A 24119-nucleotide genomic window follows, 5' to 3' on the forward strand; every position below is an offset into this window, starting at 1 on the left:
GCATACACAGCCCTTAGCCAGAGGGCGAAAAGCAGCAGCTTTCGGTTCCCTGCTCTCGCCACCGACGGTTTTGTCTGCCGGCGGAGAGAATAAGCGGATCCGATGGCGAGAGGAAGGAAAATTGATGGATGACAAACGAGAAATACACTGCTCTGAGCTCGTTCAAAGAGAGAGTGCTGATAAAACAATCGAGACGACGTGCGTTTGTGTGCGTGCGTTTGCCTTCTGGCCCCACTACTGCTATTTTCGTGCTCACTGATGATGGATTTGTGCCCAAATGTGGAAGCAGCAACCGTCGCCACCGCACGCAGGCCAGAATCATCATTGCTACAAATACTACGCAACGAATTTCCGCTCCGATTGTGAAGATCATATATTGCATGAAACAGCAGACCCCGAAGCTGTGCCTCAAAGAGAAAAGCTGCACAGTGCCGAGCGATGTATTAGCTTAGGAAATGGATTTTCGGTACTATAGGGGTGTGAAATGTGGTTTTGAAGCTTGCGTCATGAACACTTTTAATGCGGATCTCTGAAGCATTATAATTTAACTTTCTCTTTCATTCGTTTCTGTATTCTGTTGTTTACTTGTGAAGCTACACAAGGGGGATAATTACAAACATATCAGTCATCTCACTGGAAAAAAATGCTTTAGAATTTGTAAAATATAATTTTCTTGTGAAATTTTCTTAAAATTTTTTTTTAACACTCGCACACTTACGAGGGAAAGCAGCACAAACCGTAAATTTTGCAATTTCTCTTGTTTGAGAATGCTTTCCTTAGAAAGTGCGGGTAACCTGAATTTATCTTGATAATTTTCTTATACTACGGTTTATTCATTTTTCCTCCGGAACATTTTAGCAATTCAATTAAATGATAGCTCGGAGATATGTCAAAAAATAAAAATATTCATTTGACCTTGTTTGAAGAAAGAAATATAAAAAAATTACGCTATATCATGTTAATTTTTCAGTTTATTCCGGCTTATAAGTACCAATACGGTGAGCGCACTCGCAAGTGGTGTGCGCGCATCCACTCGCATTAGCAGAAATTCATTTGAGCAGGCTCGTTTCCATGCGGAAATCTCGCCGTCGCGTTAATGAGATAATCCTGCGCGCGAACGCGGAAAAAGCGGTGGCAGTGGTGGCGGCGGCTGCTTTTCCCGTGAGACTCCGCAGGAAGGAAATGAAATATCACAGAATACAGCACACGCAGAGCGGAGGCAAAAGCACACACAGTCAAACGGCATTCAATCAATCAAGAGTGCGAAAAGTGCGCTACACGGGCATGATTACACATAGAGAAATAAAGAAAGAAAAGATCCGATGATTGATGTCCCAAGAAAATTATGTTTGCGGAAGCTGATGGATGCACGAGAGGCGTTAAAAGGTGCAACCCTACCTGACAGCTCATTTCCGGCCGACGGCTGCTGCTGCTGAGGCTGAGGCTGCTGAACGGCGGTTTTGGCCGGCAGCACGGTCCGCAGTTCTTTAAGCACCGCCCCGTACGTGGCTGCCGACCATAATGAATGCGTGGGCGGTTATGAACAGCTCATTGTAGTAGTAGCAGCTAAGCGCTTTGACTGACTGTGAGTGTCTGTTTGTGAGCGGCGTTTGTTTAATGGGCCATCAGCCATCATCGGGAGGGTAGCTGTGTGCCGTGGGGCGCGTTATTAACTCGACTGCTAATGAGCTCGGGAAGCACGCTGCGGATATGAAGTCGCCATTCGTCATAATCAAAAGCGCCGACCAGGGGTTCCTTTGTTATCCACCCAAGCAGTTTGGTTCCGCCAAGAAGGCTGCCGCGGCGCAGGTAACGTCATAATGGAAAGTAGCAAGCTCATTTGCATAATGTTTCATTCTTCTGGTCCCCCAATTTCAAAGAGCAGAAAATTGTTTGCTACTTCCTTTTGCACTCAGCACCTTTGTATTTATTAAAACTTGACCCAGGAAAATTCAAACGCTTTCGCTCCTAGTTTACTAATGTACATCAAATGCTTCGAAAGAGCTCGTTTTTTTCAGAACGATCCATTGCAAATTGGACTCAAATAATTAATGTTTGCCTTTAGTGTACAAAACGACCAACAGATGTAACCAGCGTTCATTAATAAGTTTATTGAACTTATAATTCTGTTTTAGATTTATTCCTGTTGTTGTACATTTTAAACATGGAAAGAATGTTTTAAAAATGGGAATTATTACTCAGCAAATCACGATTGAAATTTCAAGAAAATAGTTTAAATATTGAGCACAAAATACTGGGAAATTGAAGAAATTTTCATAAATGACTTTCCTTTCTAGCTTTTACGGAAAAATCATATTTTATCCATTGTAAGTTGATAAAAATACGAGTCCATTAAAATAATGGATTAATGGCGAATCGAGACCACTTTTATCCCAGGAGAAAAGCACGGCCGGAGTTATTTGAAAGTGGAATCGCATTATCTGCACTGAGAAAGAGAATTCGACAGATGGGGAGATGCGGAGATTGTGAAAGATTTATTAATCCTTTAATGAAAATTGAGCCGTAGAGGGTGGATAAAAGTTAAGGAGTGGTTATTCGGATCGATGGACGTGTGCGTTTCTATGGCTTGAGATAAATGGTGGTTTCGGGGGCATCGCAGGAAATTACTCGGTGGCCGGGGCGTGAGCGATTTTTGATTCAATTAGCCCGCAAGGTGGCAAGCAAGGAGATTTTTCGCCAATTTGGCCAATTTCACGCACGGCGGGCGCGCCGTCTCGATTATCTGCCGGCGCACGAGATAATTAATTTCGCGCTTCGCGGATCTCTCCCGCACGAGTTTCACCGGAAATCAGACGATTTCTGTGCTCTTGTTTGCAAGCCAGCCGTCCGTGATGAGAAGTAATGGGGCAAAACGCAGGGGCCCGGCTTTATTAAAGGACACATTTACTATTTTGGCGCCGTGCCGCATTCCTCTTTATCTCTCCTGGGATCCTTTTAGCTGATCTCTGATGAACTTGCAACCCGGCCTTCGTCAGACATGCCGATTGATTTTTTTAATCAAACTCGCTTTGTCCAGCGGCCTTTTCATGTTTGGAAAACGTCCAGTTGCTCTGCCGCTGGCTGTATTACCGTAAATTTGAGCTCTACTGCCAAATTAACGAGCGGCTGCAAGCGGGGACGCCAAAAGATTAGAGGTTAGGCAACCTGCGCCGCAGCTTTGTCCACGGGGTTGCCTAACTTTGAAATGTTGCTACACCAGCCCCAACAACCATGCTCCCCGCCGGAATGCGTTGTTGGTCGCTTTTAACAAGTGGACTGCATTGTTAAAAATTTATAATATAGGCCCAGAGCATTCGCAATATTTATTTTTTATATTCTTTAGCAGCGGCAAAATATCCTTTGAAAAATATAATTAATTTTATAATCATATTATTTATTACAATCTAATTGCATCAAGTTCAGCCAAATCGAGCATTTGTTTAGAAAATTTGCCCGCAAATATTTCATAAAGCAGTCTCGCAATAATCCAAGCAATTTTTGATTACTAAAAATTCAAAATAAAAGGCAAATGAGGCAAACGTACAATGATGTGTCATTGTGGCTCGAAAGAAGCGAGAGATTACCTTTGCAATTTTTTACTGGTTCTATTTGCTCCTAATTTATTACATAATAAATTATCCTCTAGACAAACTTAATTACTATATACACAATTAACTAATATATTACCTAAATTTAAAAATATTTAGGTAAAGCATTTCTGTCATACGTCATACCATAAAGCAGCTGCTGATATTCTGATTTTGAAGCATTTACTCGTGAATAGTATGTTGAAACAAACTTTCAAAACCTGTTCGACGGCCTGAATCACCACTAAACGGAAATTCCTGTCTCAAAAACTAGCAAGAAAGCCATTTCACGGAAAATACCCCTATCCAAAAGCGAACTTTACAAAGTGCTTCGCGGGGAAAAGTGGCAGTCGAGTCGGCGTAGTATGTATTTTTAGGATTGCAAAACTTTTTCGTAACGCACACAGCCGAAGAGCTCGTCCGAGGCGGAAGGAGGGTAGCTTGCAATGGGCAGCAGCTATTGCCGAGGCACAGGCAGAGTCTTCTTTTGCCGCCGCACTCTCGCACAATCGAAAGGCCGGAAAAGTGTGCAAGCAGATAGAAAGGTCTTGCGCCGAGCTGGTGATTTATTCCGCACGGAAACCGCAAGTTTTAAGCGTACATTCTGCGCTGCGCTCACATCAGACACTCGGAATTTTGAAAGCTGCATTAGCACGGTCGTGCGGCTGAGAAGCAGCCAGTCGAAGGAAAGTGTACATGAAAGCGGCGGAGACAAAAGGGACCGAGAACAAAGATCTGTGTGATTAAAGTAGTGCTGAATTTGCGGGCAAGAGGCATGTCCACGTTTTTTTTTTGCTTCACCGTGTTGGACAAAGTTCATCGCATTTTATAGTCATTTCTAGGTACATCAAGGGCAAGAATAGATTAAGCATACAAATTGACACACGATGAAAAAAATCATGGATGGTACAATAACTATTGTAAAAAAATCTAAAAAAACAAATTAGGGAAAAAATTGTCTTTTAAGTTGCAAAAACTGACAATGCACAATTTCTAGAAAATCAATTCATTTATGCTTTTTTTAGGATTTTTCCCAAAATTTTCGTGTTTCCCATGAGATAGGGCATCTGCTATGTTCCTTTATCAAAATTTATAGTAATTTTTTAATTTCCATGGTCACTGTCGCAAGAGATTTTAGTCGCGACCATGACGTCAAAAACTGCGTTAATGACCAAGATTTCATTTAATTTCTTTAAAAAAATTGTGAAAAATGACTATTGTAATCAAATACGCTGGTACTTTAGCAATACCGAACATCTGCGGGGAAATTGAAAAACGGTAAAATTTTCAATTGAAGTATTCTGATCACTTTTAGATTTTAGAAAAAGTATGAAATACACACGCAGGTTAATCTTTAAATTTAAATTAACTGAATGGAAACTAAATCCTGCGTGGTTATAAATTTTGTTATGGAGGTAAAGCACTGCTGATAAGGCCTTCGGGGCCAAAACAGCCGTTGTACAGCACAGTATATTATTTTTCCTCGTAGAATTTTCACTAAAAGCTAACCATCATGAATTAATTTTTGTGCGCAGAGTAGAGCCATTCAGTCCAGATTTTTTCCTCGGAAGGTTTTAGAAAGCCAATTATTTTGCCACAGCCAGAAACAAAAATATTTTCGCACATCCTTGCTCATTCAAACGGTTTTGCACTCTTTATGCAACACGCTCTCTAGAGAATTCAGCGGGAAAAAAGTGAATTTAGGTGGGCAGAGCTGGGGAAACCACAGCCAAATTCGATCGTCTATGGCTTTTGGCGAAGGGTGGGGAGGGTGTGTTGTAGCCTGTTGCGGCCGCATCTGCGAAAGGACTGCAAAATTGCTCAGAGAAGGCCGGACACTCACCGACTGCGTTTGGGTGGAGATGTTCCGTGACCCTGGCCTCCGAGTTGACCGCTTCCTTGAACTTGGGGGCTGCGGAATGCGGCGGCATGGGTGGAGGGGGTGGCGGCGGCTTGTGCGGCGAGGGATGCCTCGGCATCACCACCGGGCTGGGAAGTTGCAGCGCCGTCGGCCTCTGCGGGGTGCTGCACGGCTCGAGCTGCTCGCTGCCCCGCTGCGCTAAACTCTCCTTTGGGCTCGAACACCTCGACGAGTCGTTCTTGTTGGCCTCGTCCTTCTTTTGGTTCTTCTTCCGCTTGCGCGTTTTCTTTTTCTTCGTGTACGAGGACAGCAGGATGCCCTTGCGCGAGTCGATTTTGCGCTTCTGCGTGTCCTTCTCCAGTGTTTTTACGTCCAGGTTTGACGGATCGAAGCTGAATGTCGAGTCATCACGGTGGTCGGGTAGTTCTTTCCTCCGTTCCTAGTTTTAATTAAAATAAAAAAAAATAAAAATGATAATTACAGAATTTTTGCAGATAAGGGTGCTCCCTTTGAACAGGATTTTATCTTCTAATTTAATCCTGCAGGGCTCTTATTGACCCTACAATTTTTTAATTTAATCAAAATCCAGATAAAATTCACTCTAATATAATTTAATAAAATTTTATTAATAGATTTTACTCTAGAGGTATTAAAAACAAAATTTTGTTTAGGGGTATTTCTAATTTGCTTACTAAACAAAATATAGCTATGAAATTAAATTTTACTCACCTCTTGTGTGATTTCAGCTTCCTCTTCGTAGCTCAGCGCCACGACAGCCAACATCAAATTGATCAAGTAAAATGAACCAAAGAAAACAACGACTGTAAAAAACGTCACGCTGATGGGGCCACACGTCGCTAACACCTGAAAATTGATTGAAAATCCGAATGAAGAATTAGCTTGTAAGGTTGAGAGGTTTTAAATTAAAAGTCATGCTTTCATACAACGTTTATGATTTCAACACAAAGTAAAAAAATTGGTTTCTCCAACTCAACTTTTTTATAAGTTTTATATAGCATTGTGAAAAACAAGTTAACATGCACTCCTCCCCTGGATTTAAATTTAGGAGCTTTGTAATTGAAGAACGTAATTTAGAGGGAGGATTAAAGCTCGTGGGAATAATGAAATTTGTCGTGTTAAAATGCAACCCAACCACCATTTTAATGCGTTGGCGTCACTTTCTCGAAAACGGCACAGGGCCGGCTCACTTAGTTAAATCTGACTTGTGAGAAATCGTCATTTATAATGACGGCTCAGAAGCGAGCAGCCATTCCTAAAAGGGAGAAAATGGCCCACTTAGTCAGGAAAAGCGGCACCAAACGTGCATTTATCAGTCTCACGAGGCAAACTTTCCCACGCGCACGTTTCTCTCTCGTACACAGCAGCAGCAGCAAACTTATAAAAACTTCTCTTGCACACAGTTTTGAATGCATAATGAAAAGCGACGTCTGTCAGACGTTGCCTGAATGAGCCATGAATAAAATGTGCAGCTGATGATTACGAAATTTACCCACGTCTTTCGAAGGTCTCACGTGCAATTTAACTTTTAGTCTCTGCTGCCCTCTAAATTTATTTAAGTGACAAATACTTTTCACACCAGAGAACTGCTGACAGACTGAATTTTACATTATTTGCTATATCATTGCCATGCAGCAAAAGGTTTGGTAGATTGCCTTCTCATTATGAAACATAAATATTTCAGGTTTCGCTGATAGCAAATACTGACATCCCAGTAGCATTGATAAGAATTCACAAAAACAAAGTCATATTTTGAATAGCTCCATTGTTATAATGGATGCTGGATTTTACACGAAAAATCTAGACAATATTAAAATTTTAAATTATTGAGAAAAAAATGTTTATTATAACCTCTCAAGAGTTAAATTTTAAACTTATCAATTTAGTCTTAATTTACGTTTAAACAAAACACGATGACATTTTTCTAGACAAAAATTTATAATAAAATACACGAAATTGTGTTTTTGCATAATTCAAGTGCAAATAAAAAACTTATGGTTTAATTTTGTGAAATTGTAAATATAAATATGTAACTATTGAAATTTTTGAGTTTAATTTGTGTGTAGTTAAATGTTGTGGATTTTGCATATTAAAGCTTGCCACATCTGCTCTCCTGTCTAGCCAGGTTAAAATATTAATCCGGAACTTAATGGTTGCCCCCTCCCCCTGCAAGTAAATTATCTATGGATATAGTGGGCCTGAAATTGGCACATGTGGTTGGCATGCGCACGTGCTGCGTGCGCGTAAAATAAACAACGAACAGCCCAACAAGTTGGGGGGTATAAATAAATTTGGGGTTCCGTTCGCTGTGGTTTTGGCCTCTTTTATTAATCTGCTAAAATGCAGCAGCTGGCGAGAGAATGCTGGCGGGGGCCGCCAGGGGGCTAGCGTTGGCACGCGCGAATGTTGCAGCCAGCCACCCTGTTGCAGACGACGGCAGGGAAAGTGACCTCCGAAAGTGGGATATCGATCTGTGGTACGAGGAGACATCACGGGGCAAATCCGCCCGCCGCGTCTCTAGCGCCGCTGGAGCTTGAGTACGTAGTCACCTGCCCTCTACAGCTGCCAACCGACCGACCGGCCGACCAGCCCTTCTTTCATGCGGCATTTATATACAATTTGAAGCCACCGCCGCCGCCACCCACCCACCACTCGGCCGAACATGTGATTGCGCTTCCGGCCCAGGAATAGCCGCGCATAAGTGCCGCTGACCACTTGTGACACCCTTTCTTTCTCCACTACCACCCCCATTGACGAGGGTGCACTTGGCAGATTTATTGACACGCGGCACACACGCACTCCAATTCGTGTTGCCCGCGGCTTTCTCCATATTGATTTTTATCAATCGAATTTCAGATGAAAGTAAATGGTTGGCATTTCGAGCAGAAAATTTTCATTCAATAATCTATCCACTTTGTTTGCAGAGTACTTTTGAACCAAAAATATCATCTTATACTTAAAAATCCTAACTAAGTAGCTAGACAAGTGCGCGTTTTCTTTTAATTTCTCTATGATTTTATCACAAAAAAAAATTAAAATTCAGATATCGAAAGCAATTACTGCTTTTTATTACTCACTATGACATAGTGAAAAGAAAGCAATGCAACAGGAGACTTTTTCAATAAATATGATAATAATCTCTGCCCTTTTAATAAAGAAGATTTGGGAATTTCAGTCGCTTTTCCAGCGAAGAAATTGATTTATTTGTCAATGTTCCTGCTTGTCAATGTTGCAATGCAACAGGAGACTTTTTCAATAAATATGATAATAATCTCTGCCCTTTTAATAAAGAAGATTTGGGAATTTCAGTCGCTTTTCCAGCGAAGAAATTGATTTATTTGTCAATGTTCCTGCTTAAATAGTCGTTTTCCTAAATTAAAATTTTTTTATATGAACAGCAGTATCCATTTCGAAATAGTACCAAAAGCTTTTTGGTTCTAAATCATCACGGGAACAGTATTTGATGCAATATGATTTTTTTCTGACATTATTTAACTTAAAATTACAAAATATTCTCCAGGCTGGAATGTATTTTACATCAGAGCGTTTGAATTAGGATTGGGAAAACTAATTATTTGCCAGTAGCCTTTTTGATAATGATAATTTTGCTTTCCTACTTTTAATAATTCGACGAGATCATAATATAAATCAAATTGAAATCAGCACCGATTCTACTGCCTCGAGTGCAAACCGCGGCAGCCATCAACAATGAAGTTCAAGAGGAAGCATCCGCAGCTGTTAAGCCGTGACAGGGGATTTCTGGATTACGTTTTGAAGCAGGCGCATCAGGTTGCCCGCTGGCTGCGGCTGGCTAGCCGGGCTGTAATAAAATTGGGCGGGCAGCGGCGGCATCGGCAGGCACTCTGCTGCTCGTCTCCTGCCGCTGCAGCCGCACACTCACCGCGTGGGAATTCGGGCTGTCGCTTGTAAAGGGGTTCGCTGCCTCGGTGCCGAAATTATTGCAGCCATGGCACTAAATTTTTGATGTCCAAAGTGGCCTTTGATGCCGGCTGCAGCGAGACGCACGAATGCGATCTTGCTTTTTAGGCTAGCGGGCGTCGCTGTTCGTTTCATGCGGTCAGGCCAGATTTTCAACCACATTTTGGAAGCCGAGTCTACATGGGAACTGCTCTCCACGTACATAACAAAAAAGAAGCACGCGCCGCAGATTAAGGGAAAATTTGGTTTTAAATTGATTCTCTGATAAAAAAAATGTTAGGTTTCAACGAATCGACAGTAGTTTTGCCTAACCAATCTCATTAGATAAGTGCAGTGATGCGAGCCAAGGTCAGTGGGTGAAAATTTTCGATTATTTAATTTTAGCGGTTTAAAACGCGGCTTAAGGTAATTCTAAATTTAAAAATTGGATTTAATACATTTTTATTCAAATTTTACTAACATAGGCAGTCATCTTCAGTCGGTTCGGCGCAGAGTATAAGAGCCATTTCCGTACTTAATAGTTTCATAAACATTTCCTGCGTGTGTATCATTTCTTTTTCAGTTTATTTATATTAAAATAGCTCAAAGAAGTTACTAAATAAGTAGACTAATGACAAAAATGCCACCGGTGAACCCGTTCAGAAATTTTAGATGAATATCTCGACCCGTCAATAAGGTACACTCAATTTTCGTAGCTTAAATCAGAAATAAAACACTTTTAGGAAAATAATATTTGATACATGGATTTGCTCAACTCGTCATAGAGCTATGTTTATTCTCCCTTCGATAACAGAATGAAAACTGGCTCCAGATCCATGTTTAAAGCAATCGGAGCAATTGCTAACTACCCTTAGGATGTTACTATTCTCGAATTCCGTACCTTACCAACATCATAGAATATAAATTTTCAATTTTCATAATAACATGATCCTTGTGAAGTATTTTTGTTATTTGTTTTACTTTTTTAAAGACAAGTATATGAGACAAAAACTTATTTGGCTTTTGTATCTTGTTCCTAAATAGAACAGGGATTTTAAAATAAAACCTTAAAAAAGAAGATAGTTCATCATGCTCTTATTAAACCAATTCCCTGTATAGGAGATATTAACTGACTGTTAGTATTTTTTTAAATATTGCCTTTTATCTTTTATGGAAATTCAATTAAAATATTCCCCCTTAAAACACGCTCGTATATCGTACGTATATGAGTTTTTAAATAATCAAAATATATTTAAATTAAAAGTTGAAAGTTTGTTAAAAAAATCCAAATACCGTAAAAATACTTTTTAGAGACTTCTAGTAGTCGAAACACAAACAAAAATTAATAAATAGTTTCAGTCATACCTTATTGTAGACATCTTCCCAGTAGTCGAGTGTAATTAGCTGGAAGGTGGTCAGCATGGACCACAAAAAATTGTCGAAACTGGTGAAGCCAAAGTTGGGATTTTCGCCGAACTGGATGCACACGTATTCTTTGTCCGTCGCGTTTTTCTTGAGACTCTCGCAGTGCCTGCAAAAGAAGAATAGGCGCGCCCGTCGTTATTTGGTCTTTGCGACAAAAAGCAAAGGATGCAGGCAAACAACACACTCTTCACACACGCACGCTGAATTTCGTGTGGCGGTGGGCTTTGGCCAAAGTTGCCTGCCCTCTTGCTCTCTCTCTCTCTCTCTCTCTCTCTCTCTCTCTCTCTCTCTCTCTCTCTCTCTCTCTCTCTCTCTCTCTCTCTCTCTCTCTCTCTCTCGTTCTCATTGTTCTCGTCTCGTGATCCATACAAATCGGCCGGCGGCGGGCGGAGAACGCGGGGCTAAAGTCAAAAATAATTCCGGAGAAAGACCACGCGCGCTGCGAGCCGCCAGCAAGGCGAGTTGAAAATTGTCTGCAGCACTTTAATTGCATTACGCTGGAACCGAGAGCAGGCTGGCTGTAAAGCCAGGCTAGCCAAAGGGCCGCACGACACACTGAGATCGTTTGCACACAATTAAAGCTCGATACCGCGCATTAAATGTAATGGCCCGCGCACGTTGTTTAACGAGGATTTCAATAATTTGCCCCGCGCGTAATCAGATAGCTCGCGAAAAGTACTTCTAGTCGCGTTTAACTGCATTCAATGAGCGGTTTAGAAACGCTAATAATGAACGCAAACATTGCAAAATCTCCTCTGCATTGTATTGCCTTTACCAATTACTTTGCCGTGTGTATAAAGTGCCGTGATGCGAATGTTGATATTTTTCTGTGCAATTGAGTAATGGAATGAACACTTTTCCATTGCAATAGGATAGTTTCACTTCTGTTGCTCTAGTTAGTTGCATAAGCTATTTGTATTTTTAATCGTCATGATTTAAAATTATAGTTCTGTTTAAAAAAATTGAAAAAAAATCAAAAAGCAAATTAAATAAAATCTTTTAAAGCGAGATATCCAGAGGTAAATGAAAAACTTTTACTTATTAATTGCAAGAAACAAAACTGATTGAGGATTACATTCCCAGTGGCGATGCAAAATTAAAATGCTGATACCAAGTAATAGCAACTGTACAGTACGTTTTAAAATTCTAAATAGACGGTGAAAGTGAAAATTTGAAGGGAAAAATATCATGCGTGCTCACAGCCCCTCAGGCCTCATCAGCAGTACTCTAAATGCAAAATGTAATGAATGGACACTGCAGCAAACTGAATGTTCCTGTCTATCCAGAATTAAATATAATGGACTATATTCGTTTAATTTAAATTGTAGATATAATTAATTTAATATTTATGTTTCCAACAAAATTTCAAACTGGCAAAGCTAGCAAGAACTCAAAGTTGCATTGAATTAATCAATTTCATATAATTATTTTAAGAGCATCTCCTAAGTTTTGGTGAATTAAATTAACTGTTTTTGCCAAGCAACAACATTCGACACTCATTTTCTCGTCTCCGCCATCAATCTGTATATTTATCAAGAGCCGTTGACAATCGGAAACAATCACGCCCGGCTACTTGAATATGATCGCTCTCTGTGTGCGCCAAAAGGGCAACATTCCAGCAGCAGCAGCAGCCACAAACACGATCACGATTTCCACTTGTCACAAAATTGTTTCACCGTGGAATTAAAAGTTTGCAATGCTCCAGTAGTACATGGGTTAAAGCGGAAATGCCGCTATGCGCAAACCATTTTTGAGAGCTAGCGCATTTTGGACGGCGAACAGCGCCAGTATCAAAAATTTAAATCCCTCGCGACAGCGGCAGCCGGAGCTAGTGAACTGAGTGTACAGAGTGTACCAAGGGTAAATAGGTGGACTAGAGAAAATAGCGAGCTATACGCGCTGCAGCATGATGGATGTTCGCCCGGCGAGATCAAACCGCCCCAGGATTTGCATTTAAATACGGACACGTGTAATCCAAACGAACGCAAGCCATTATTGATTTGACGTTGGTGCCTCTCTGGAATTAAATATGCAATGGTTTTATGAGATAAATAATATGAAAAATGGTGAAAGACGGCAATCCGTCTCCTTTTAAAGCTACAAATTTTAATATAAAATATCAGATTTAGCTTGTCTTTATCGTTCCCTTTCAGTATATATTGCTTTACTTTACGGCACCATTTTTCAAAGAGCTTTGAGTAAAGGAGAGCTATGTGACTCGAAGGAATCAACTAATTTGGAAGTAATAAATTAAGATTGGAAAAACAATTGTTGTGTTTAGTCCCAATGAGACATGTTTTAGAAAGCTTTATTGATTGAAATTGTCGGTTTTAGATAGGTTAACTGGTTATAAGGATATATTCGTACTAATTCTGTAATTTCAATTTCCTTTTAGAGGTAGCAAGGGTTTTATCAAAATAATCTTTGAAATATTTTGTATTTCGTAATCAGCACAAAAATTAGCAGTTTTTGCTTCGTTTGAGCAAAAATGCAGCACTGGAAGGAACTTTAACATTTTTTCTGACATTATTGTCTAGATGTTTTTTAATCAGCTTGTGCTAAACAAGGGTTATATAGATAATGAATTTTATTAAATTGGTCTGCTCTGCGCATTTTAGGAAAATCGATTCAACCTTGACTTTAAATATTACTAAAAATATTTGAAAGCTCAAATTTGATCAGTGTATCGTGTTTAAATTTCCGAGAAAATCAGCGTCAAACTTTAAATGCTAATCAAGCAGCGAGGTCTACTGAAAATAGGTTTTACTACGTGAAAAGTTTTATTTTGCCATATAGTGAAATTTTTCTTGCAATATATACATACATCTTTGGAAAGATCACGACGAGAAGAACCGAAATCAAGCGAGATAAATATATGAAAAAGCCGTTAAATCTTGCGGTAAGTTAGGTGAAATCTGGAATTTAATTATTCATGGTTGGTCCTTGTTTGACATCGTTTATAAAACAATAACTCTTGCTTGATTCCTCAACCAGATTTAAATAATTATAAAGTGAATATAAAAATGTAAAATTATTACTATCAATAAAATTTTTTCACAACATTGATTTATTTTGTCGTTAAACGGGTTTAACGCAACGATTGATTTACAATCCCTCGCGATGCCAATCCTATTTTACACTCCATTAAATGGAAATTTTATTGGTATTTCATGAAATCACATGCACATGCAGTAGCAAACAAAGCGTGTTCATCAGAGCGCATCGTTGATTGTGACTGTGATGTCCGATCCCAATACCAAAAGCACAGGGCGGACGCAGCGGTTTTCGCTCTGCGGGTGAGAGACTTTGCTTTTCGCCACTTGCGCCACCGGCGGAATGTCCCACGAGCGCCGAATCAATCGGCCCCGGCCCCACCTTTGCCTGGCTGCTTTTTTATGCATGCCGCGCTGCTCTCTGCTTTTTTGTTATACCGCTCGCTCTGTTTTTTTCTCTGTTGTGCGAGACAAACACGCGCCCGCGTACATATACACAGAGGACAAAACGCGTTTCCGAATGTGCGCGCCGCGCAAGAGAGAAAGAGAGCGAATGCATTTTTTGGTCCGTTTGTGAAGATCGAATACACAACACATACCTCGCCCCTGTCACGTTTCCGCAGAGCACCGGTTTGTCGTCGTCATTCAAGGCCCAGTGCGATCTGTCGCTGTGCCAGGCATACCATGCTGAATACGTTGCGTTTTTCCACCTGAAATTCCAAATTTCGAGCCATGAAATTAGGATAAAGCATGTTTTCAAGACAACATAAAAAAGACATAGAAGAGTACGATTATTTTCTGTATCTAATAATCTGCTTCCAGGAAACCTGATATTTGAACATGCTCCCCAAATTCTCAAACGGAAATGATATTCTCAGCATGCTTTATGTGACATGACATGTGATAGGCTGTCAAAAAATATCCCCCGTGGATATAGCTGGAAACGAATGATGGATATCAAGATCTTTATTTCGAGGACCAAACAATCGCAAGAGTCGTCTGAAGTTAGACACTCTTCATTCACTAACATCATTCCAACGATACTATTCAAATCGCAACGCCAGGATTAGAGGAAAATTTAAATTACTATACTCCCTTTCATTTAAGAGATATAGGTTTAAGTAAACAGAGATAGATTCATCCGATTTATCAGTCTATAGCAAGAGGGCATTTCCACGTCATTTGTCCGAACGGAGGCAGATCTATTGTGCGCAGTGGGTGGGTGATTGTCTCTCACACAGGAGTGCGAATGCAATTTCCCGAGCCCAGCCGACCTGTTCGCCAGAGTGACCCCCAAGAGGTCAGTCTGGTGTCAGAGGTCGACAGCTATAAAAGAGAAATGAAAATAAAAGGCATTACGTGAGGGTGCAAAACCCCCATTCTTCTTCTTTTCCATCCTGTTCTTTGAAAGAAACGTGTTCATGCGGCTTTTTGTGGCTTTTCCTTTCATTCATTTCTGCACCGACCGACCAAAGCGGTAGCCAAACTTTTAGCACGCCTCCAATTTATGCCGTGTTTGCCCGACATCGATCTCACTTTGCTGAGACAATGAAAAAATTGGCTCGAAAACTTTCTCTTCTTTGCACTTTTTGAACTGAGGAAATTGCAAAAACTTTTTATAAGACATCAACTGAATGATTTTAATCCCAAGAAATTCTTCGCGCGATTTAAGAAAAAGTTTGAACGAGAAAGACCAATATTGAACGCTTTTCTTTGGACAGTTGAAGCATTTAAAAGCCCTCTGCTATCATGGCGTTGTGTAAACAAAACTCATCGACTGAATGGAGTCCTCACGACGCCTCGTTAAAATCGTTTCATCCTCGTTCGTATATACGCAGACAACTCGAAAGTAAAAGAGCAAACAAATGACGAATAATGAATCTGGATAACTCACGCTTGCCAGTCGGCTTTGGTGAAATTGCTGAAGTCAGGGCTGCACGAAAGCGGCAAAATCGATTTTAGCACAAATACATATTTGCAGACGCGACACAATCGGAAAGGGAACAAAGAGAAACAAACTTACTCTGAAAACGTATCGTTGTTGTCCATTTTCTCGATGCATTTGTTGCGCAACTCTCCCATGTACACTTGAAGTGCGAACAACGCAAACACCATCAGACAGAAGATGGTTAGCGTCATGACCTCTGCCAACTGGCGGAAGGAATGCAGCAGTGCGTTAATGATAGTTTTTAAACCTGTGAACAAGCAAACAAATACATTTGATGTCAAGTATTGTGTTTAATGGCTTAAACAATTAACATAAAAATTGGGAGAGTAAAATAAATCAATAAAAATACGCAATTTAAAAAACAGGCAGGGCTGCAAAAGTCCAAACAATGTACTGGCTGAATTTTTTTAAATCTTTATTGGCTAGAGTTTTTTCAATTTTATACTGGCAAATATTTGAATAAGTTTGTTAACATTTAAGCTTTAAAAACCTTAACGCTAAGTTTCACTTTAATGTTTTTAAGAATATTTTGAGGGAACAAAGAGATTAACGCTATACGATTCTTGAGAAAAAAAACGACAAAAATCCTGCTAATATATGTAAAAACGACAGTCAAAACATTTTCCGTCATCAAGGAGAATTGTTTATTTTAAAAAAAAATGAAACACTTAGGACTCCTCTCTAAATTTGTACAATTTAACTATCTCACAGCTAAATTTTTTTGTTCTTTTTTTCGTAAAAATAATCTGCTTTCTTTTTTCTAAAAAAAAAACGTAATAAATATTTTATGATGCTCATAAGATCCAAAAGAACATTGAATTTCCATAACGCATCATGAATGTTCTAGTTCATTGGTATTATGTCAAGATTGACAATTTAACCCTAACCCACTCTGAAAGTTTTTTTGATCAAAAGTAAGCCTCCCTTTCACAATTCCAATCACCGCTCAATAGACTCGTTCGACTTATACACTGCGATGCCGGTAGCACAGGGCGAAAACACATGTCACGTACGATATTCGTTCCTCTTTAACCTCTCAATCCGAACCGCAAAAATGAGCGGGCTGAAAAGCCTTTCGCTGCAGAGCGGGCCACTCTGCCCAAATCGCTTCCTCCTAATTTCCATTCGATCTCTTTCTCCACTGAAAAGACTGGCAAACGCCGAAAGAAAATCTAGGCCCCTCATTCGGCCTAATGGCTCCGCTTTTCAAAGCAAATTATGCATATGCGCGATAAAAAGAAGCCAGAAGGGGTGAATGCAGCAGCCGGAGCATTAATCAAAGGCTGATCGCTGCGGCTGGCAATCTTTGCTTTAATGGCCACACATCACTCATACACGTGCGCGCATAAACACGCCAGCCGCAGGTATATGGCAAGCGGCGTTTTGCCTGGAAAACTGCGCGGCGCTAGCTGTGCTGCACACAAATAACTGTGTTTGTGTAGGGTGTATTGCCCACTTTATGCATTTATTGCGGCGGCGGAGAGGAAAAGAAATCGCACGAGTCCGCGTGCCGCGTGTAAGTGTGGGCGCAGCAGCCTCGTTAGCCAGCCCGCTGACCTTAATTTGAAATCTCGTCGGAATCATGCATGGAACACAGCCGGCCAACTGCGGCTGGACAGCCAGGTGTGCCCCCAAGTTGCCGCTGGCTCAAATAATCTTTCTTGATAACTATCAATCTGAGATTACTTGCATTTGCAAAGCTGTTAAAATTGTTATATTTTCATATTTTTTTTCTAACCAAAAAAGCATGCACACATTCTTTCATAATCAATCAACCGCATCTTTAAAATGCTAGCTATATATGCATTAACATTCCATATATTCTACATAAACAGGGGGTGGAAACGAGTAAAATTAGTAGAAAAAAATTATCTCGCACGATTTTACCCTTTGGCCCCTTTCAAATGAGGTGCTGGAGGAGCATTAAAATATTTTTTAATTATTTGGTGTAGGAAGGTTTCTTTAATTTTCATTCATTTAAAATGAATGAAATTTTGGACTTATGAATTTAAAATTTCGTACAAGAGCGAATTATATCACTACAATATACTTGTCACCTAAAGGGTGAGCGGCGACATTCGTCACAGACTTAAAATTCACTCGATGATCGCATGCATGAACGGCAGATGTTTAAAAATCCTCCGAAGATTGCAACAATATTGTTGATTTTGGCTGATTTTAGTTTAGATTTTTAGCACTGGAGCATATATATGATAAAACTTATCTACATTTTTTATGGATGCGTCAATAGTGTGTATAATATCCCTAGTCAAAAATTACAAATAATTTTAAGTTCAATTAGTTTGGTGTTTAAAGATAACTTAATTTTCCAGTTTTGGAAAAATTCGTCGGGTTGAGAACTACAATTTTTAGTTTAACATCTTAATTCTTGATTTTAGAACTTTTAAGTGGAAACTAAATTGAGAACCGCTATTATGTGTAAAATAAAATGTATTTATGATTAAATAGTACTATCTTAATAATCATATTTCATTGACAGCAATTTTTTTGCAAAGCGCTCCAGATTGGTGAGTAAATTCAACATAGAACCCATAAAAACAAAACATCTGAATTTCTTGAAATGAAAGCAATATTTATCTGCAATTGAATGTCTTTTGGGTGAAATACAGTGAAATATGAGAAGCTCTTTTAATATTTGTTTAATTTTCACAGTCAGACTGTGCTCGTCAAAGCCTCATACAGCGAGTTGCTCTGACAAAATTAATATCATGAATGCTAATCGTGTCAGAAGCTTTGTTGAGTGGCAAAGATTTCCAATATCTCGTGTGGCTCGTTTTGATTTTTCAGGGCAAAGGCGGGTGCTCGCGGCAGTCGTGGGGTAACTGCTATTGATTTAAGGGCATATGTGTGGTAGTTTGGCTGTTAGCCACGCAACATTGAAGCAGTCGCGCGGCAGCCACAGCAGCTTTACTGCAGTCACTCTGCCGCATGTCTTTGTTAGCTCACACACACGCCCTTTGTGCCGAGCAGCTTTCTGCTCTGTGTACCGTGCTATATGTATACCTGCGTACGTTTGCATGCACATATGTGTGTGTGTGTGTGTTTATGTGTGCGGACTAACATACACACAAGCCGGCGCGGTATGTGTAGCAAAGAAAAATAATCAATTACGGGCCGTGCGCGTGGTTTCCTCGCGAGAATGCTGCCGCTTTTTTCCTTTCTTCCCTTTCGGTATCTCTTTTTCTTTCTCCCCGTCGCTGGGTTTGTTTTTGCAACGGGGACGACGGGCGTAAAAAATTGAGCCGGACGCAACAACGGAAGTCTCGAAAGTTTTTAATTAGATTCCGGCTCGTTAAGTCGGTCGCAGAAAGACGCTACCACCAACCAGCCACAAAGATCACGCTGCCCGCCTGTAGACTTGATGAACGTGCGTGCGCCCACAGGCTTTTTCTCCCATTCGAATTGCAAATTGAATTAAGCTTTTTGCTTTGCTCACATTAGCAATTAAGATATCTATTTCGACTTAGCGGCTTTCACATTTCAGCTTTAATAATAAAATTAAAAACGCATGGAAATGTATTAAGATGAGACAGTGCGACTTATCAAACACTGAGAAAGATGCGACCGTTACAATGATATAAAAAATATTTTGAAATCAGCTGGATAGAATAAAATAATGGTTCAACTTGTTGTTTCTTATTTTTTCAGTATAAAATAACTTAAAATATTGACGGAAAAACGTATGGACGTATTATTATTCTATTTAAAGTGAGATTTTAAAATGGAAATAAATCTTAATTTTCCCTATGATTTATTGTCCTTAAATGGTTTTAAGCTCATTTTAGCAATGGAAATTTTGCCATTAAATCCAATTTGATTGGGCTGTAGTCCATAGCATTCGCGCGAGTTACGCTGAAATAACCGGGGGCCAGATTCGCGTGACGTACAGATATGGTGTCGGCTGGAGTACGGCGCATTGAATAGGGAAAATGAAAATGAAGAATCGAGTTTTCGACAGTATTGTGCTATAATTTGCATTACATAAATAAAATTCGCAAGTTGGATCGGAAAACACTCGCGACACTCGTATATAAGGCAATAGAGCTCTTGGCTTCCCTCATATTTTCGAGACCATCTTAAATGTGACCAGCGGAAACCAATTTCAACGCGTATCTGGCCATCGCTGACTGAAATACATTTTTCGCGATTTACATAGTTGTATTTGATGTTTTACACTTTTGTTTGCTTTCTTTGAGAAATTTAGGACAAAATTTTGGCCGAGTGAATTATTTTAAGAATAATTTTTGTCGCAGGAGGACGATTGGCGAGGTTTCAAGGGATTTCTGCACTCTTTTTCTCTTTTTTATTGTGCTTAGCAATGAGTGCAATCTAGCGTTTTCAACGATCAGTCCAAAAAATATCCTGTGGCCAAATACTGCGGTGTTGAAGTTTGTTTAGCAGGTAGAGCACTGCTGATGAGACCTATAAGGAGCCCAAACAGTTTGTAGTACACGATTTTAAATACTTGAAGAGAGATCAATTCAAAGATATTCATATTCAAACTAATCTATGATTTTCCACTGATCTTTAAGAGTGCTAGCATAAAAATATACACCTCCGATTTGCGTAAGACATCTCGCTTTATTCAACTTGCGATACAAGAAAAATCTATGACCATTTCATTCATCATTCTCTGGACTCGTTTAGTCAAGTATACGGGATGCCGGAACTGAATTAAATGAGAGTCAGCGATCCATTTTCTCATACAGCGCGGCTTTCCTGTTGCACGTTCGTCTGCCTCACTTGCCACTCTCCGTGCATATCGAATTGAATAATTACATTTCATTACCGCCGCATACGTACGTACACTCGGTCAGAGCGCATGCATTCCTCCTCTTTTGAGCAAATGCTAGGAATAAATTTCCGCTGGCCGAGACCCATTAGTCACTCTTGCGGTGTGCCAGCATTAAAATCATCTTTTATCTCTTACGTGTGCGTCGTAAAACGAACACCCCGTGTCGTGTAATCTCGGCCCAGCATGCATAATTAGCATTTTTATTGGAGCCCTATCATTCGTCCTCAGTTCACCAGATTTTCTATTTTCCCAGCTAGCCACAGCGCAGGTGAATGCGCAGAAAAAAGGTTCATTTAAATGCCCACCAGGCAGCCGACGTAAAAAAGTGAGAGTTTTTTACACCCAAAGGCGAGTGAGTTCTGCTTTCCATTGAAATCCCGCGTTCATTGAAAGCGAAGGCTTCATCTGACCCAAATTCTATTTGGGAGAAAAAAGGTAACAAAGACCAGCTGACGTTTAGGTCTTGTAAATAAATCAGTGCAAAGGAAACCGACTCGATATTCAATCAATTCGCTATTTAGAAGGGAAAAAGTAATCAATTTAACCGTGCTACAAAAAGCGGTAGGTTGAAAAATGATTCGATTCCGTTTTTCCAGAGTATTGGAGCTGGGTTTTCTACATTAAGCCAAAGAAACAAGAATCGTTAGTTCAAAACATCTTCTAACTGAATCAATCTTTGGATTTTTTTGTCTTTTAAAACTGTAGTGCTCGTTAACTGATGGCGTTAACCTTTCACTTCTGGACGCTGTTGCTGCTCTAAACGAGACAATCACAATTTATCACACCAGTGGCCGCTTTTTTTATTCAGGACCCGACCACGACCTTCATTACTATTCTTCACTGCAGCGTCAATTTCAATTTTCAATGGAACTAATGAGATGGGAGTTTATTTCCCAAAGGTTAAAATACTCACTGAAAAAATACAGTCAATACGTGTTTTTTATTGTAATAATAAATATCGATAGCTAAGTTAGCTAACCATTTAATTATTCACTTATAACAAATTCAATTTGAACTACAAATCAACCGGACGAATATATTTTTTCTCAAAAATCTTTTCATAATTTAAATACACTCGGTGCTCGATTACGTGTACAAGGAGCGAATGCGCGACGTGCAAATTTCGAGCGACCTTCGCTGGAACGTACACGCGGACATGGTGCGTGCAAAAGCGGTTATACGGCGCGCAAAATTGCGAGGGTGCACACCCCGCGTCAAGAGGGTGGCGTACCTTATGCTCGTACGACCGGTCATGACCTTTGACCTCCCAGCCTGGTACCTGACCACTCAAGACAACGTCAAGAGGCTGGAGAGAGTGAATAACAGGGCAGAAGTGCACTTTATTTACGGCTGAAATCCACCGCCAGTCAAAGAGCAAAACAATACGCCGTTCCTTCTGCTTATAAAATACACGACATGACCTTTTTTAAAAAGTGTTAGTGCGGAGAAACGGATTTCAACGCGCGCCATTGAAGGTCGAGTACTGAGAGGCGATAGCAGCCCGCACCCCCGCCTCCAGCCGCCCCCGACCCGAAGTGTGTTCGGCCAGCGCGCGTTCTCTTTCAGAGTTGTGAAACCCTGGAACGATTTGCCAGCGGCGTTCAAAGATCACACAGCCACGCAATTCCCACTCTCCTCAAGTAGCACTATTTATATATGGTAAGAATCTTAAAGTGCTAAATTGTGACGTCGAGAATTTTTTAGTGTTTTTCAACGGGTGCATTGCGATGAATACTGTATGACTTATCGGTTTTCCGCTAGCTTTGTAGCCTTATTTCTCATCATAACTTACTTATGTACCATTTACGTACTTTTGACTTGGATATAATAAACAAGAATAATACAGCTACGGTTTTGTGTTTACAAGTAACACTGATGTTTGGAAATCCGTAGGACCAGCTATTTTATCACTAAATTGTAAATAAATCGGACATAATCGCTGGATGGGCCTTTCACGTGCGTTGCAAAAGTTGCAAAAAACCAAAGCGGCCGTGCTGCATCGCACGCTGCTGCAATATTTATTTTCAAACTCGACGCCCTTTGTTTTTGCTGCCTGACGTGCAGACAAGGTTGTCACGTAAATTCTGTATTTGTTTGATCTGCAGTGTTAATTTACGAGTCGCTTTGATGCAAAATTATACGGTCCAGCCTTCGTGGCTGGCGTCAGCAAATTGTCAGATCGCAGACTCATCCCGGATGCCGTCAAAATTCTGTGTACATGCACACGCCACAGAGCACTGCAACCTGATTCATTTGACGTCATCTGATACAAGAATATAAATGCGGCTCCAAAAGCGCCGCGGCATACAATTTACAGACTAAACAGCCTGTTTAACTTGACACCGCGCCGGTTTTCCGTCCGGGAAGGCTTAGCATCCGTGATCAACACATTTGATATAAATAAAAAATCTGCTCAAGCGTTTTGAAAGGCTTTTTGGATTTACTGCGGTTCAATTAGGAGAACGAAGCGAGGCAGAAAGCGTGTGGAGCTCCCTTTTGAAGCTTTTGAATCCTTTATATTATCATCAACAAGCTGGCGGCCGCTGAATCGCCTCCACATATTGAAATAACGGCAGTCTCGACTGATGTTAAAATAATTATAAGGAAGCCGCAGAGCTAAAGTGATGTAATCGCATGAATAGGGAAACGATTTAATGAGATATTATGTAAATGGGATTGGTGTGTATCCAGTTCTAAAAGAAATCTAGAGCTAAACAGGTCATTAAGCATTCACTAGAGATGAATAACACCGCAAAAATTATATTTTCTAACAGAATCGTTAATTTCATTGAGTGGATATTAAAATGATTAAGGAATATTGATTTAAAAATATTGATAGAGATGTGAGATGTAAAGGTGTTCTTTTTAAACTATAATAATTTTTAGACGTTGCAATGAACACCTATGCTTTAGTGATTCAGTCCTAGCTCCGGCTCTATGTGTATCAATAACAAAGTAAGCAGATTGCAACGTTGTGAGACTATTATAGAGACATAATTTTTGAATTTTTAAACCTACATCTGAATTCTTAAATATGTATAACCGAAATTATTCCAAATAAGGAACCGAAAAAGGACGAATCCATAATAGGAACCGAACGCTTCCAAATTTTCGTTTACCCTGTATAATTCTCTTAACTGACCGCTCACCCTCGCACGCACACGGTCATGTCACCTTTACCTCTCCGGCCGGGAGCATTATGTCGTGCGCATTATTGACGCTTATAATAACTAATAGGCCCAATGCAATTCCGGGTCTTAATTATGGATGTCTAAAGTATGGATTAAATGTGATACACGAAGGACTTGAAGCTTTTCCATTTCCTTTGGCTCGAACCTCGATCCCACAGCGGCAACAAATTTAATAACATTTCATTGCGGATCATAAAATTTCTTATTTAAAAAATGACTAAAGCCTACATTTTAAAACATAATATCATTCATTTAAACAACACTGAAGAGATGATCCAGTATATATAGAAATTTCAGAAATTTAAATTTCCGCTCAATCTGTCAATATTTTTGCATTGAAAAAGCTGAGACTCATCTAAAAA

At 40.0% G+C, this 24119-nt stretch overlaps 1 protein-coding gene across 13 annotated transcripts in view; it reads right to left on the reverse strand.

Moving 5' to 3' along the window:
* Window positions 1-24119, reverse strand: part of NaCP60E (Na channel protein 60E) — a 96941-nt gene that overhangs the window by 26730 nt on the left and 46092 nt on the right. For 9 of the 13 annotated variants that reach the window (XR_010574582.1, XR_010574581.1, XM_065481359.1 and 6 more), the window contains exons 4-10: window positions 15826-15997; window positions 15697-15735; window positions 14402-14512; window positions 10750-10915; window positions 6178-6312; window positions 5431-5887; window positions 1399-1509 (exon numbers count right to left, since the gene is read on the reverse strand). Coding sequence is in view for 11 of the 13 variants with exons in the window: in XM_065481359.1 (XP_065337431.1) it covers window positions 1399-1509; window positions 5431-5887; window positions 6178-6312; window positions 10750-10915; window positions 14402-14512; window positions 15697-15735; window positions 15826-15997 (1191 nt within the window). In the remaining 2 variants the exon portion in view is untranslated. The remainder of the gene's footprint in view (window positions 1-1398; window positions 1510-5430; window positions 5888-6177; window positions 6313-10749; window positions 10916-14401; window positions 14513-15696; window positions 15736-15825; window positions 15998-24119) is intronic. The other 4 variants (XM_065481367.1, XM_065481357.1, XM_065481364.1 and 1 more) reach the window with 2 other exon arrangements.

This window comes from Cloeon dipterum, chromosome 2 (genome assembly GCF_949628265.1).
Source record: "Cloeon dipterum chromosome 2, ieCloDipt1.1, whole genome shotgun sequence".
In the NCBI taxonomy this organism is placed as follows: domain Eukaryota; kingdom Metazoa; phylum Arthropoda; class Insecta; order Ephemeroptera; family Baetidae; genus Cloeon; species Cloeon dipterum.